This window comes from Micrasema longulum, unplaced genomic scaffold (genome assembly GCF_059751315.1).
Source record: "Micrasema longulum isolate JH-2025_06_02 unplaced genomic scaffold, ASM5975131v1 h1tg001617l, whole genome shotgun sequence".
NCBI classification, from domain to species: Eukaryota; Metazoa; Arthropoda; class Insecta; order Trichoptera; family Brachycentridae; genus Micrasema; species Micrasema longulum.
This window is the reverse complement of record NW_028278798.1, coordinates 143,405-161,540: the sequence shown is the minus strand read 5'-3', so window position 1 is coordinate 161,540 and position 18,136 is coordinate 143,405. Positions and strand designations below refer to the sequence as shown.

General features: G+C 31.9%; 1 protein-coding gene across 1 annotated transcript in view; it reads left to right on the top strand.

The window, feature by feature from the left end:
• Window positions 1-4,115: 4,115 nt before the first annotated feature.
• LOC148274603 (epoxide hydrolase 1-like) overlaps window positions 4,116-18,136 on the top strand; it is a 30,041-nt gene continuing 16,020 nt past the window's right edge. Inside the window, exons 1-5 of the mRNA XM_088236896.1 lie at window positions 4,116-4,394; window positions 9,377-9,501; window positions 13,965-14,077; window positions 16,219-16,387; window positions 17,545-17,702. Coding sequence (XP_088093022.1) covers window positions 4,206-4,394; window positions 9,377-9,501; window positions 13,965-14,077; window positions 16,219-16,387; window positions 17,545-17,702 — 754 coding nt within the window. The 5' untranslated portion in view covers window positions 4,116-4,205. The remainder of the gene's footprint in view (window positions 4,395-9,376; window positions 9,502-13,964; window positions 14,078-16,218; window positions 16,388-17,544; window positions 17,703-18,136) is intronic.

The window sequence follows — 18,136 nt, the reverse complement described above, 5'->3', positions numbered from 1 at the left end:
GATGGATTACAAATAAAGTTGTACTTGAGATACACACGAGCTACATCCTTACAATTGTGAACAGAAGGAATTTACAATAGCGAACACTGGCGAGGAGCTGGTGGACGGGTGACACAAAATGTACATATTATTTCGGTGCACGACGTTTAATTACTTGTCCGAGCTGACGTTGCATCGGATTACGCGTTGCGGGCCAAAACGGTCTACAACCCTGTCAACTTTACGGCTTGATGGTGATGTCCTCCAGAATGTTAATTTATTTATCCATACAAATACATATATATTACAAAAAAAACGTATCCCTAACTCCATGAGGCCAAGCGCCCCGTGATAAGTTGAGATATAACATAATGGAAAGTGGAAGCATGTACATTATTAAATAATAGCAAAAGTTAAAATGAAAAATTATCATATAAACATATATTTCAATAAAAATTTGGACTACATGCTTAAAAGTATATAAATCTATGCAGCAGTCTCCTGTAATTGTCTCTTTCCTTAGACAAAATCCAAACTTGTTCAAGTCTAATTTTCATTAGGCTTTCGTTTTGTAGAACTTTCTGTGATCAAAAGTAGAACGTGATTTTGGTATAAAATAATTAAAATTACTAAAAAACCTCGTACAAGCATTCTGCTAGGATCTCTTTTTCCACCTAAAACAATATGAATTGTCATTTGACCAGAAATCTCAAAAATGACGGTGGCTCGAGATAATCAGGGCTGTTTTTCAGCATCACATTTTCATTAATTTAATAAATCGTTTTAAACAAATCAAATGTTTTATTTCCAAAAAAATAAAATTAAAATCAATAAACGATGCGTTCTTACTGCTTTATTTTTTTATGAGTTATTTTTCTATCTCTAACCGTTTTAAACTTCCTATGAAATTGACAAAATACGTCAAATTTAATAAGTCACACATCAAATAAATATTTCTCGGTGATCCTACCGGGAAATCAACCCAAAACATTAAGGCACGATAGACCCAATTTCTTTTTTTTGATTTCTTACCCGACAGTTGTTATCGAGTCAAAAACAATCGTGCAAGGTTCCAGTTTTATTTCACACACAGAACTGAATTATTTGTTTTTGCTTGAAGACGGGACCGTGTAAAATAGTATATATATAAAAACTTAAGAGAATATGCGACGGAAGTGATATTTAAGGTAAAGGTTATTGAACATATTTTTTTCTGTCACTCTCTCGCCTCTCCTATATTGTGCTTAAAAGAAAACTGAAAGACGACGGATAAAACTGGGCCCATTTATAGGGTTTTGGATGGTTCTAGCACCAATAGAGACACGCCAAGGGTAAATATTAATCACTGCTTTTGTGGCATAATCCAGAGAGAAAATACGGGAACACCTTTGTATGAAAAAAAGGCAGACCGGGTTACCTCTTACGCGAATTAAAATTTGTTTAATAAATAACGAATAACACCATAAAAAATAAAATTAAATTAAATAGGAGAAAAGGTAAAGTTATTGGCCGCTTATTGGCGGCGTTCTTCGTTTACTCAATTGGCTTAATTTAAAGTAAATCAAATAAGACTCGCGGTCTATAAAATGGTTTTCTAGTATGCGGAGGAAGTATTTTCATTTAAATTTGGCGAGGTATCCAAAATAAAACACTTTTATTGGATTTAATTTTCCTTTTTTTTATAAAGATTGTTGGCTTAATTTTTTTTTACTCTAAAGTAAATCAAATGAAATCAGAAGTAAGATACCTAAAGAGTTACTCTATGCACACGTGTAAGATTTATTTTACTCAAATAAATACAACATGGTGTAACTTTCGCATAAAAAAAATTGCTACGTCACAGTTGGCAGAGTTGTCCCAGTTACTAGCATACATATATTACAGTCGTATATAAATATATGGTTGCTTAAATTGATTTCAGGGCATGGCAAATTCGGGGGTAGACTCCATTTATCTGCTTTTGTTAAATATCCTAATTGCGCTTGCGGCGCGTTAAATTCAACGGCCGAACGCGTCTTTTGCCATTGTCCCTTTCTGATTGAGGAAAGGGAAGTAATGTTGAAAGGTCTGATGGATGTTTAACAATAAGAATTTCCAATTATTCCCTCAGTTTATTTGCTCATGGGTTGAGAAATGGGAGATTCTCAAGGATGCCCAATAATATGGTGACCGATATTTGCCGAACTCTCGTTTTTGAGAGGATATGCAGAATGGTTAGTAAATTTTATATTTTGTTAGAGGAGTCCAACTGAACACGAATTGTGTGCCGTCTTTTTATATCAAAGGGAAGTAGTGTAGCCTTTTTAACCCTTGGTGTTGAAACTGTCAAACCTAGTACCCACTAACAATCCTTCCATCGTAACTTGATGAAATTGGTGTAGTAGTGTATTAAAAAAATACTGTTATGGACATACACATAACTAAATTTGATACAAGTAAACAAAGTTTATGTTACCATTCGTCTTTAATAAAGACAATTGATTCCCATTTTTCTAATAGTGAGTTATTTACAACTCGTTGAAAATGGCCCTCGAAATTAAATATTTCGGTAAATCATAAGTACTCAAATATATATATTTTTTTAAATATCCGTCAAAGGCCTTCTATATCATTTTCCAAATTCGCAGTGAAAGAAATACTTATGCGTAGCTTTTCAGTAGCGGATTTAAATAAAATAAAAATGACGATAAATACAATTTTAAATGTTTAAAATTCAAAAGAACACCCCGTCTATTGACAAAAAACATTGCTTTTTGTAGGAGCAAAACCGACAGGAAGACCCACGGTCTATAAAATAGTTTTATAGTATGCGGAGGAAGTATTTTCATTTAAATTTGGTGAGGTATCCAAAATAAAACACTTTTATTAGATTTAATTTTGCTTTTATTTTTTATAAATATTTGTGACGCATTTCGTCTTGTTAGGATAAAATCAAACTAACTTAAATATTCACAAAGTTTCCTTATAAACTAACAATAATTGCTATTGCATAATAGTGTGAATAGTTTATGGGGGGGTATAGAACAAGTGTTGAGGATTTTTATATCAACCAAGAAAAGTAACGTAATTAAAAAGCAATTGGGATATATCGAGCACATTGTATCAGGTACATTATGGATATATGGGGAAAGCCTTGCATTATCAAGAATATTTGTAGGGATGAAGCTTAAAAAAAAATATTCCAGTATATTTAAAAGATCTTGTCTTGAGGTAGTAATTAATATTAAATTTTTGTTCTAGGTTTAATTTTCTTCAGTTGTATTTTTTTTCAATTGTACCTATACATATTCTAAAGAAATGTAATTACCATTTTTTAATAGGATGGGGAAGCACTAATAAATCAATATTAAAACCTCTTAAATCTGCTCGAAAATCCCGATCATTGCATAACCATGACCCGGATTCAATTTTTTTTTTTAAATGGTTACTGGGTTTAGGAAAAGAAAAATTGTTAAATTTACTCAAAAACTTTCGTAAATGATAAATGGGATAAATTAATATTGTATGACTGTATAATAAATTAACTAGTAGGTCGTAATGTTGTTGTTTATTTTGCATAAAAATGTCTGCCTTAAAACAGGTTGTACCTAGTTAGACAGACTAGTCATGATCCAGAGAAATCTATTACCTAAGTGTGTATGTAGTAGATAAAGAAAGTGTTTTTTATTGTTAATAAACCACGATTATTATTATTGTTATTGTTAAATGGAATAAATACGTCCATAAATAAATAAATAGATGAATCTCTTTGTAGTATAAATTTCCACTCTTAACTTATACTTATATGGATGCTCGAAAATAGGCAGAATGCTGAATGTTACACAAAGTCGACAGTTAAACCAGCCAATGACAAGTCATATAGCCCTGTAAATGGCTAGGCTTCCATTTCTCCTTCTCAAAAATATTAATATAATATTAATACTCGTATGATAAAGAAATTTTAATTTAACCCACTTTTTACTTTCTTATTTGATATATAATTTCACTATCTCGAACCGTGTAAAGCTTATCTTACGTGAATTTGTTCATAAACAATAAAACGCCTATGCAGTCTAATCAAAACCGAATTCGTAGGTACACATTTTGTTTAATGTACCGAAAATAGATTACAATTTACAACATATAATATACGAATACAAATTTCCGGCAGTGTAGCTTCTACGGTACGCGTAGTCGGTTGTGTTCGGGAATCAATAATTAATGTCAATAAACTTAATTAGTCCAAAATGAGCACAAACATTATTTACAAAATAGTAGCGAAGTGCATAACAGCGTACTACTTTTTCAAAGTTGGAGCCGGTCTTTTGTTATACTTTGTGACACACCCGTTTGCAAAGTTGGTCAAAGATAGACCAACTCCTCCAAAATGTCTCACAGACCCCAAGTATGGAGAGCATCACTACGCCAAAGTTAATGTCAGTATTAATTTATTTTATTTAGTTTCATGGTCAAGGCCATCAAATAAGTTCATACTTGGACTCACGGCGCCTAAGGTTTGAACTCTGCTCTATCACAAATTGATTTCCATTTTATATTCAGGATGACCCTAAAAAAATTAATGTTTGAATAAATTATAAGATCGTAATTATTCATTAAAATCATTTAATGAATTAAATATTAGAAATCAAGTAGCTTAAAGCCAAATCAATATTATTTGATGTTAAAATGTACACAATTCACATGTTTGTAGTGTTTACTTTAAATTTAAGTTTATATGATGAAATACGGCGTTTATTGGCGAAAACGGTTTAATAATTGACTTGCAATACAAAATTAAAATTATTGCTTATAGTAGGTGGTTAAAAAAAATAATTTTGCATACCTAGAAGCGTTATGCGCCAGATAGCACCACAAAAAACCACTCCACAATACGCGAAAACAATGTTATCCTACATTTAGGTGTAAATAATAATAATATAGTAATATGTCGGCCTCGTGGTGTTAAGGTCAGCGCGTTTGCCTACCATGCAAGAGGTCTCAGGTTCGATTCCCGACGTGGTGTATATGAAATATTTATTTTGAAAGGGTGTTTTCACACTATAATATTTCATAGTCGCTGGACTAGTACCTGAAGCGTAAGACTGATCATCTTACCTTCATGCAACAAAAATGATTAAGATACGCTGTGATTGGTCTACCAATGCAGTGCCCTATGCACCATTAGGTGCGGAAAGGGAACGATGATGATGATGAAGCATAATATAATGTGATCTAGGGATATTTGTTTTTACTAAAGTCGTTAATGAAAAAAAACAAATAAAATAAAAAACAAGCACTGCTAATGAAAATATAATAAGATTTAATAGTCCCTCTAAAAAAATTAAGTTATAAAGGAGATAAGTAAATTCAAAATTAATTAAAGAAACACCTTGCAAAAAAAACAACTAGATGATGAGGTTTGAACCCCACTCTACCAGAACTTGATTCCCATTTTCTATTAGTGAATTATAAACAACTCGTTGAAAATGGCCTTAAAATTAAAATATTTGGGAAAAGATAAGATTTTAAATATTTTTTTAATAATAAAAAAATATGTATGTAAATGATTTTCTTCGAACGTCTAATTTTTATTATATAACATTAATAATATTGAATACCATTAATAATATTTAATAACATTAAGTTATGGAATAACATAATGAATAACAAATTGAACACTAGTCATCATCATTCCTATATTCGCACCTGATGGTTCATAAGGCACTGCCTTGGTAAATTAATGGCAGTATATCAATGGCAGTATATCTCGAATTATTTTAATTACTAGGCAACACCCAAAAACACTTTTAATTTTCAATACTTGTTCTTATATCAGTAAATGAGGGTGTTCAAACATAGGCAGAACGGTGAATGTTAACAGTGTTAAGTGGGTACCCTAACAGCTGAAAACCAGGGGCAAGGTCGCGTCTATGCCTGCATTGCTTTGCCGAGCCGACACAATAATTCATTTAGTATGAAGTTTTTTTAATGAATAAACACCACTATGTGGCACTGCACTGAACTAAACTGAGTTGAACCCGCATTCTCATTACGTGATTGGATGCACTGATGCACTTTTATGATATTAGATTTCATTAGAATTGGTAATGTTCAAATTCATTACCATACACGTAGAAAGTTTCCTATAATGCAAACTTCACTTTCTTGTTTTATTGCATTATGTGTGTATTACACATATGATAATTATTTTTAATATAATCTCTTCGGTAGATATTAAATCATCCTATTTAAAAATATAAAAAATATATGCACTTTCGTATTTACAATAGGAAGTTAACACAGTTATCTTAAATTGTCTTTAAAAAAAAGAGATTTTTCTTCAAAATAGGTAAACTATAAATTACCAACAAAAACATCGATTTCAAATTTTCGTTTTTCAAAACAATTTTTTTATAAGCAATGGATAACCCGTTTGCTTTCTATAGTAATTAAGATAATTTGAGGGCTTTGGAAGCAAAGATATCAACCTCCAAAAAAATATTTTTCTTGGCTATGATGTCATTCTGTAGTTTATCATATTTATTTTTATAAAAATCACGAGTTGAGTTGCGAATGTAGTTTAAAATCATACTTCTGATGGTTTGAAAATAGTGTTTGGAAGCAAACATAGCAATATCCATCAGCCATTTTATTCGACCATTGACAGGTTTAAGATTTAAATATGCAAAATGGTTGTGCCATACAAATATTAAGAAAGTTTTTTGAATTCGTGTTTCTATTAAAGCTATTTTTTTAGTATCTTAAAGTTTAAGTTCAGTGAAAATAACATTTTTAACAAAAATGCTCTCTTTGGCATTAGTGTAGCAGTCTTTGTTATTTTTCTCGAAAACACCAAAACGGGAGTCTGCTATCTTTGCTTCCAATGCCCTCAATTGTACTTTTAACAAAAGTTTTTTTTTTTAGAAAATTTAAATCATCATGACAATGGTAGAAATGTCGTTTAATCATATAGTTCAATCTTTTAAAAATTGATGATATCATAAAACTGTTCCTATTAATTGACCCTTGGATTCATGTGCTGCATCAAGCATATTATCTTTAAGTTAAGATAAGTATCTTCACCTGATAAAGCTAAGTAATTTATTTTTTACGAGTTTAACGAATTCTTCGTAACGAAATATTTTTTTGAACAGAAATTTTCATTCTTAATGACTGCTTCCAAGTAAACATTCTGAATAATGTTTGGTACGTTTGCCTACCATCCCTGAGGTGCAGAGTTCGATTCCTGGCAGAGTGGTAAAATATAAAACGCACGGACTCTAAACAGTAAAAAGTAATATGAGGAAGTTCAGTAGTTTTTATTTAATATTATTCTATTATAAATTTATTTGAAACTAAAATTACAAAATAAAGGTATCTTTGAAGTACGAGTAAAAAAACATCATGTTGTTACAGCACTAAATGAGTAATGTAGAAATTCAAATAGAAACTAAATTATTTTTGTATAAAAATATACAAATCACGAAACTCGAGGTATAAATATTCAATTACAAAATACCTTAAAAAAAATAAGATTTCCATATATTTTATACATATTTAGAATATTCAAAGGCATTTTAAATGTCACACTCCAATTTTTTGGCGTTTTTTTATTTTATAATCAAAATATTTAAAAAAAAGAAAAACACACGTTTCATTATTTGCTATCAAAGCTATCAAAACATTCGGTATTTTTGTATTTTAAAGAAATCGAGTTATAAATGTTTAAAGAAATGTATTTCAAATATTGACAATGTGGTCTAAATATTTTAAGATTTTTATGAACTTTGTTTATAAAACACACGTTTTATAAAAAAAGAACATGCATACACTCGTTTTTTTATTGATCCAGTAAAAATCTCAGGGTAGACGTGAAATACTGAGTTTGAAATAGGTTCTGTACTCCAATATTTCATTGTTTCTAGACTGGCACCTGAACCGTAAGACTGATAAACTTCATGTAATATATAAACAATATACCCTGTAGTCCGAATAGGTTAATGATGTTATCATCATGATGGTGATGATGATAAAAAAATGACAGCCTTTCGGATTTTACTGGTACGGTATTTTTGATTTTCGTAATAATTATATTCGTGATGTAAAAAATATTTACAAAATGTCGTAAAATTCTACCCTATTATCTGTAAATATACAGAGATATTTTTACTTGCGCACCCACACACACTCACCCGCACACCCTTTCACATTCAAATACTCACACGAACACAAACGTCACACACACACAACGAGGAAGTTGCTACGGAAAATTCTATAAAAAAAGAAACGATGCTTCTCGAGCATGTATTTTAATAATGCATAAAAACAAACTACTTTGAACTAAGTCATAAGTTCTTGCTAATCAACCAATAAAAAAAAAATGTCTTTAAAGGCTTCTTTTGTTGCTTGGCAATCGCGATGGGAGTCTTCCCCTTCGGGGATAGGTTACCTTGCTTTATTTTCCTTCAATCCGTCAGCGCTCAAAATCTTCTTGGGTTATCTCCAATCACTGGACTAGGAAATTTTTATCGGGTCATGGTAAATTTAAGGACAAATAATTTTGTTTACAATATTGTTAATTTTCCTTCGTCCTGCTGCGGATATTCTAATCATCTTCTGCACACATTCTGTAGTATTGTCCCTTTCCCCCTCTCAATGATTACCGAATGGAGCTTTTTGCTACTATCCGTGGCCCTGTTATAACTCCTGTCGGATATACAAATATAGTGGCTTCCAAATGAATTTCAAGGCTTTTAAAAAGTTTTGTAATCATTTCGGCGAATTGATCATGTCCAATCAATCTAATCCCTGCCAGTGAAGAATTCACTTCCCTATTTTCTCAATCCAATGAAGTGCATATTATGTACTTCTGGATTACCTTCTTTCAGCACAAATATGCTAAAGCTACCAGATTACAGATAGCTCCTTCGGTCAGCTTTTCATTTGCGTTCGGCAACGAGCAACATTTCCGTGTACGTGGGCACCGCCAAGAAGAAGGTGTGCGGCATGTGGTGGCCAAGCTAATCAACCAATCAACTACAGCTTTGCAAAGATTTCCGTTTTTGGGAAGCCGACTTACAAGCCAGGACAACTGACCGACGACAACTAGTGATGCATGGGCGTAGTAATTTCAAAATTACAAAACTTTGATTAATCAAAGCGATGATTTTACGATACGTATAAATAATATGTTTTGGCTTTGTTTAGTAGTCTACTATAAACAAATTTAAAACATGTAACAAAACCGTTGAAATTTTTCATTATGTAAACTCTTTTCAATTTGTATTTTGTATAATATTATAAGTTTAACGGTGGATTTTTTAAATGGCTCTAGTATTGTTAACATATTATGTATTTCTGGTTATTGTTGTGTAATAACTATAAAATTACCTTATAAAATGTTTTTTTTTAATTTCAGGGGGTTAAACTGCATTATGTAGAAAAGGGGGACAAGTCAAAACCATTGATCGTCTTCGTACACGGTTTCCCAGAATTTTGGTATTCCTGGAGATATCAGCTGCTGGAATTCAGCAAAGATTTTTGGTACGTTATTAAATAACTTTTTCCTTTGTCTTTGTTGCGCTGCGCGTGATCGTAGATATTAAAATTTTCAATCAAATCCGTAATAAAAAAGTTGGGTTAAGCATTAATTAAGCAAAAATTAAGTTAGCATAAATCTTTTTTTCGCTGACCTACCAGGGGTGGCATTTGAAGAGAATGCATTTACAAAAAAAAGGAAGGATATTGTATTTTTGTATTAAAAAAAAATGTTTTTGAATGTTAACAAACAGCATTTGTTTTGTGTAGATCTCAGTCAGATTCTTTCCTTATTTTTTTTATGATTTCTACCCATGTATTTCTTTTTACTGGATTTTTAATAATACTAAAATAATATTAACTGATATTCAATCGATTAAAAAAAGTAGTATTCCTACATCAGTGCACCCCTGTTGGTGAAAAGAGCGTTGTTTAACATTTGCAAAAAGAATTTCATATTTGAAAAATATTTATTTTATGTTCTGGAATTCAATTGTAAACATGTACCTAGGTACCTATTTAAATGAAATGTTTGAATATGAACTATTTTTAGTTTTGGAATTCAATCACAAACAAGGACCTAGGTACCTACTTATCAATGAAGGGTCTTTTTCCTTTTATCCGAACAGTTTTTGCACGCTTTCACGACACAATCAGGCATTTTCTTTCTGTTATAAATGTTAAAGCCCATAGCGCGTATACAAAATAAATATAAATGAGAAAATATACTATTAATAATTACAGCTATTAGAGGCATACAAGTATTTCAATTACAAAATTAGCCAATTCTTGATTAAAGTTATCCATACAATTCAATTTTAAATAAATAAATCAACCAGAAAAATATTTTTACGTAATAAACAAAAGAAATTTAAAATTAAACCCAATCATGGAGATAGTTTTCTGCTTCTTTTATAAAAAATTAATAGCGCATAGGATTCTATACCTTAGACGAATAAAATTATAGTAATGTACTTATACACTGCTACTTGCAGTTCTGTCAACAGGAGCCAAAAAAAAAATTTTTTATCGCTTCACACCAGTATAATGTATTACTACGATCCTCTAAGCAGAAAATGTGCACTTTTATGTGGAATTAAAAATTAAAAAAACAAACAAACCTGCACGTCGTTTCCCCGTGACTATGACTAGACTATCCAGAGAGGATAAAATGCAATATCCCCCTGTCTATGCATGCAGATCTCGCTAAAAATTAAAACAAGTTATTTATGTAAGAGGCAGATACTTTTTTTCACAAATTACCTTGAAAACGCGATGTACTAATAGATTTCCCAAATTATGTTTAATGCACTATTGATATATTACGTATATACGTAGGCAACAGACGCGTTGCATGAGTCATTGTAGCAACCTTGGTATTGTGATTCTTTGCTTGAGTAGTTACGTAATTCTGACTCTGACCTCTAATATTTTTTTAACGTTCTGTCCACTCGATAATATTTATTCGCCTAATAAACCTGGATATGTTCATAGATACCTAGTATCTACTTTAATCATCTTTGATTGTATATTATAATTTATCTGCAATACGGCCAGATATAATTTTTTTTTAAATAATGTATCACTGAAGAGCAGATTTGATGCGGATTATTCTAATTTTTTAACATTTAGATAATATAATATACAGGGTTTGCCCATACTGATCATCCTGGTTTCGGATGTGACAGGGTTTAAAGAATACCCTGTATAGAGATAACAATCCGTATAAATCTGAGCTAAAAAGTCCCCAAAGGACAGGGATTGACCAGCGTCACGTCGACTTCGACTAGAAAACAACAGTAAAAAGCACGGACTGTTTACATCCGTCTACTGTAAGTTCTATTCAGTATGTCTCTCCCTTCCGCATACGCTTCACCTTTGTTTATCGTTTCGCTTTACGCCCGACTACGGCCTAGGACGGAGACAGAAGATAACCCTCGAATTGTAACATATTAATAAAACGTTGTATGACATTGAAATAGCTATTTTAAACAAGTTTTGATAAGTACAAAAACATTAATTATTGGTTACCATAGCTTTTTCAGATCGATTTGTGCAGTATTTAAGCGTACATATAGGCATTTTAGTAATTTCGTGGAGAAAAGTAGCCGGCGAACGCTCGCAACAGACTAAACGTTCTATCAAACATATACGATTTGGCCGCAGGTTGAGGGAACATATTTCTAACGCTTATGTTTAGTCTCATTATGTACCTCAATGTTTTTAATAATGTTCGTTACATTTTTTTGTTAAGTTCTCAATGACAGAGTCTATTTTCAAGAGAAAGGTTCAGGACAGGATTGGGGAGGAGTTTGAATTGAAAACTTTTGATATTTTTTCTATTATCTGAGTTGACTATTTTGTGTAAATCAAATGCTGGTCATATTTGTTATTTTTATACTGATAGGGTATGTGTTTCTTTTTAATGGTGTTCTTTTTATTCACTGGAACCTTTTTACACAGGAGATACGTTTCCACACAGCGCTGTGTAAAAAAACAACCATACAAAAAAGTAAACTAAAAAAAACAATGCTTGTGCTTATTGGTGACAATTTGTCGTGCCTTAAATTGGTGACTATTTGTTGTACCTTAAAACTCTTTTAAAAATTGTCACTAAGATTATTCTCTGCCACTATCATACCAAGTAAGTGAAAAGGCGATGTAATGCATTCCAAGAACGAATAGGTAGTATAATAATTAATATAAATAATTTACTTTACCATTACATTACATATTTAACTTTTTTTTTTGCACCACAACAGACTAGGAGGCCTAATTACAGTGGTGAATTACATCACAGAGCACTGAGGCTTGAGAAAAATCACATTTTAATTTTTGTGTTCTCACCGGGAATCGAACCCGGAACCTTCCGTGCGTGAATCAAGTCTTGACCACTACACCACGGAGGCCACCATGTTTCCAATTTCTATTTTGTTGTATCCCAACTCAACACAGGGCTTTTGGATATGTTATTATAATTTGTTTGTAACACGTGTTATATATAGTCGGCTTCGTGGTGTAATGGTCAGCGCGTTTGCCTACCATGCGAGGGGTCTCAGGTTCGATTCCCCACATGGTTCAAATGAAATATTGATTAAAAAGGGTGTTTTCACACCAGAATGTATCATAGTCCATGGACTAGTACCTGAAGCGTAAGACTGATCATCTTACCTTCATATAACAAAAAAATATCAAGAAACGCTGCGATTAGTGTAACAATTCAGTGCCCTATGCACCATTAGGTGCGGAAAGGGAATGATGTTATATTTTAACAAATAAAAAAGATGTTACATATTTATATAGCATTGTAAAACAAAAAAATAAAATAACAAAATATTGCACCGTGTTATTTCGAAACCGTGTAAAAAGAGGTTCCAGGTATCTACTAAAATGTTATTATTGTACCATATTATTATTCCCAACAGAACTTCTGATTTGGGACTTGTGTCTCAATAAATTATCTGTCAATGTAAGGGAATCAAACGCTCCAGGTACCAGTCCAGTCAGTTGGTATTTTTTACGATATCAAAAGTAACATAGCAATGTTTGGTACTAGGTGATAATATTTGAGCGTAAAACTGATCATCTTTCCTTCATATAACAAAATTGATGAAGAGACGCTGCGATTAGTGTAGGTACTTATGCAGTGCCCTAGGCACCATTAGGTGTGGGAAAGGAATGATGATGATGCTAATATTTGGCCTTGGCATTGATAACGTAAAAATATTTTCGTGCGTGCAAACTAGTGTTGCGCAATTGCGTATCACTGATTTATAATATTTACGTCACTTAATAATACCTTATACTATTAGAAAATGCGAAAAATTCTTAAGAACCGTAATTAAGATTTTAATTTGTGAGAATTTGTGTTCATTTCTTTTTCAAGCACTTAAAGCATTTAAAATTAGGTACGAGTATTTCTATTTAGTGCCCCCATAGAAAAGTTTATTCGTTAAAAAAAAAAAGATAAAAATTGTGTCTGAATTAATTATTACAAGCTTCTACCCGCGGCTTTGCTCACGTGGTATGAGTACTGTGGAGAAATTATTTAGGTAATTAATTAGTTGTTTGGTTTATCAATAAGAATTTTCCTGAAGGAATAAAAATATAATTACAATCATAAAAATACGTGTATGGTTTTATTCCACTTTTATTTATATTTTTTTAACCAGTGACCGAGTTTTGTCGTGACCGACATCTTAAGACTTGTGGGAGACTAAACAAATTTCCATATTATATATAAGTGCTAGCAGGGGTTGTACATCATGCTTTTTTATAATTATGAAAATTAAGGAATTAAAATTAAAATAATTTAAGTATAAGGTAATAAAAATTGTATGAATTTAAGTTTTCTTTAATGTATATAACAAAAACTGGTGTAGCGGTAGTTTCAATTTTCACATTGCTTTTATTGGTAGCTTTAAAAGAAATCACCAATTTTTATGAATGAAAATGGTATTTTTTTGCAGGTGCATAGCAATAGATAAACGAGGGTATGGGGATTCAGAAAAACCAATGGAAAAACATGCTTATAAAATGGAAAACGTAGCTGATGACATTAAAGAGCTTGTTTTATCTTTAGGTAAGTATATATTATATTGTTATATTTGTCAAAATTTACACCCAAAATTTTAAATACGTTCCAAACCCTGGTTAAAACATAATAATAACAATAAAATACACTAAGAGCATTTCCTAGTACCTAGGCGAAATGATAAATATATACGATTTTGCTCTATTTGAATAAATATCCCTCAGTATAAAAGCGTAGGAAATGAAAATGACGCCAATATTTAAAGTACACACTCGTATATTAATAAGGTAAACGGCATAAAACAATTACAACAATAACATAATAAAAAACGTTTACTAAAAGAAACTTTTTAAAAACGTATTTACATAATTATCTGCTATTTATCAAATCTTTTAAGAGCAACTATTGTTTTTATGCCCCAATGCCCAGAAAGTGCAAATTTAAATTCTTTGGGATAGATCTTTCGGTATTTCGTAGATCTCTTCGCCAGTAAATCAGTGTGAGATAAAAATAAATTGGCAAAGGTGAACTCGAAGTCTTAATAGTGTTTTTAAATATGTTATATACCATTATTTTATTGACTTTGTTTGTTTTGCTACATGGTTATATGTTCTTTTTGTTTGTTTTTTTTTTTTTTTTTAAGGAATAACCCGCTAAACCTCTATTTTAGAGGCTTGTCAGCAGGTGAGAAAGAGGGGATATGGAAAGAGGTAGTGAAAAATTCACCACAACACCCAGACCGATTGAGAAAAAAATCTTTCATGGATTTTTTTTTCTTAGAACTGGCGGGAATCGAACCCGCGACGCCAGTTTCACAGTCTGCGCCATGACGCCTGTCTTGTTCTTGTAATGTTTCTTCATACATATAACTGTTGTAATTGGTTCAGGCAGTATAAATAATAAATATAAAAAATAAAAAATGCAATCTATTTAGCAATGACAAAACAAGGACCATAAAAAATGGTAGAAAATCTATATTCAAATAACACATTCTACATGAACATTTTATACAAGACCTCGAGTTAAGACTTGCTAAGGACCCTCAAAAAATTTAAAAAATCTCTCTAAACAACAATGTCGACATGTTCATATAGCAAAGGCAAGCATTTAAGAAGCAACATTTGTTATCACGCCTGAATTAAAGATGGCACACTTACCATGTCTACCTTCATGCTATTACCATACCTACTGTAGTAAAAAATAAGTTCTGCGATTATTTAGGTTAAGTTTAAAAGTTGTATCATAAACCTTCAATTCCAATCCATAGTTGATTTTGTAAGCCTGTCGGTTGACCTTTAAAAAAAGAAGGTATCTACGAAAAAAAGGAAAGCGAATACCTCAAAGAAGATTGAAGCATTTAAAATGTGCTGCTATAGAAGAATGCTCAAAATACCGTGAGTAGTCAGAATTTGCAAATAAGTATTTATTTTTAAATATATATTATGTTTGGACCCCTGTATTTAGTACCTTCACGTGTCATGTACAAGGCTAAGGTGCTCGGAATTCGTTATAGTTTATCTTGGAAATGGGATGTTTATGGCGCGTGATAACTACTTTAACGACAATGTAAATATCTGTTAAGGATATTCCATCTTTCCTGCATTCTGCTTTGAGATTATGGCCGTGTAAACCGAAAAATGGATCCTGAAATAACAGATATTCGATACTCTGTGAAGAAATATCATCGCATGGACAATAGTAATCACTCCTTAATTTAAACCTATATAAGTAACTTCTCATAACTCCGCGTCCGGTAAAGATTTGAGTCGTTTCGAAAGTGCCTTGGTGATGACGACGAAAGTTTGCTGCATCATTGGTAAAAACATTTAGATGCTTTTGCCTGTAGAAGAAGCACAAATAAGTATTAAGTTGCTTTGAAAAATAACAAGAAATACGGAATACAAAAAAAAGAAGAAAAGATAAGTTTTTTGAACATGAAGTGCGGGGAGAGAAAGGAAATTACAAAATAGTTCGAATGTGTAATATTTCAAAGAACGATATAAGTAAAACATGATGTCGCGGACAACAATAATATTAGTAATATTTAAAAAAAAAATGAAAAGATTAAAAAATCAACATAGGCAGAATGGTGACTACACAATGCACAATGAGATATCCTAAATCTCTTATACACTTATTGTCTCCATTAAATATTTGTTAAGTTTCAAAGTATCCTTTTTTGTTTCCAGGTCGCAAACGATTCACTTTGATTGGACATGACTGGGGGGCGGTAGTCGCCCACAGATTCGTGGACACCTATGCATCTATGTTGGATAACTTTATCACAATGAGTGGTCCAAGTGGAGACGTTTGGATCAAACTTGTGTTCTCTGAGTGGTGGCAGTTTACTCACGCGTGGTATGTTTTTGTGTATCTACATAGTTATATAGAGACAAGTTGTATGCCCTGTAAATGAACAGACTTCCATTTTCCTTTTTCTAAGATTGTAGTTTCAGTTTCAGTGCTGCAAAACAGTGTTTATCCATCGTATTTAAAATTGCATAATATCAAAATAGAATCCACTCTAAGTCTAACAACTTTTCAAACAAAAGTCATATTTATATAACATTTCACACACAGAGACATTTTTAGTACATATTTATTCAATTTTAGATTTTTGGTAAAAATAATCGCCTCACAGAATTGTTTTACCGGCAGAACATCAAATACATTTTCTGTATCGATTGAGATACTTACAAAGACCTCTTTCAGACAGCTTTTCTCTTTAAGAATTAGCAATTTTTCATTGTATGTGGTCTATGTGGACACCACCAAAGATACTTAATTCCTCAGAAAGTAATGTGGTCTTACGGGGTATTTTAATAATTTGCTTCGTGAAAGCTTCATCAGGTGCCAGTCCAAGGACTGTAAACTGCAACCTAAAAATACAACGCAAAAAAAAAATCATCTCAACCTTATTGAGAATAAAACCCGGGACTTATACATAGTAGCCAAACGCGTTTACCATAAGGCAAACTTGTCTACTTAGATTTAGACAAAATCAAAATATTGATTATGAAAAGATTTAGTTTAAAAACGAGTGTAAAATATAATAACATTTTCGGATATTTCTTGGTTGTGATTCTGTGGTGGTGTCGTGGATTCCGTATCAGAGATCCAAAGTTCGTTACCAACTCCATAATTACTACATGTATTCCCGTTTTGTAACTTTTATTAGATTATTCGCAGCTCAATGGTCACAAAACTAAAATACTTCTATTAATCACCATGTTTTGATTAAGAATATTTTATTTTCCTCAATCGAATGGTTTGTAGACATACACGTATACTTAACCACTTAGGGAGTTTACGAGAATTTATAAATATTTCAACAGACACTGAAAACCTCTTTGAAAGGGGAAAATTAAAGTCTTGGCATTAAAAAGGCTTATGACCTGTTGTTGACTGGTTCAAAATAATACTGATCTCTCTGAATGCGTCAGTCTCTAAATTTTCTTCTCAAGGAACTTAATATTAAAACATTTTTTGAAATACAGTTTTGTTCCATAAAATAGGTACGTCTTCTTCTTCCAAAACCCGTGCTTACCCGAAACATCCCTTCGGTTAGGAGATTTGGCCATGTTCAAGGGAATGGCAATTAAGAATTCCAAAGGAGAATCTAATGTTACTGATGAAGACGTTGAGGCTTATAAATATACATTTGGAAAACCAAGTAAGTTATTATTTTTTAATTAAATTATTGCTATGTTACAAATACAACAAACCTAAAGTATGGAAAGAGGTAGGAATAATACGGTTGCCGACTGCTGACTAACAAAACTGTCATCGCGTCAATTTGGCTACAAAATTTATATTTAAAAGTCGTGGAGTTTTGTAAAGATGTAAAACACATATCTGTGAATATTACATTTGTTTTTGTGGAAACGGAAGCAGAATCATTGACAAGTGATTGTCAACTGATTGTCAACTGATTGTCAACTGATTGACAACTCGATGTCTTACATCCATCATTACTTTTCCGCACCTAATGGTGCATAGGGCACTGCATTGGTACATCAATCGCAGCGTATTTTGATAATTTTTGATACATCAAGGTAAGATGATCAGTCTTACGCTTCAGGTACCAGTTCAGGGACTATGAAATAT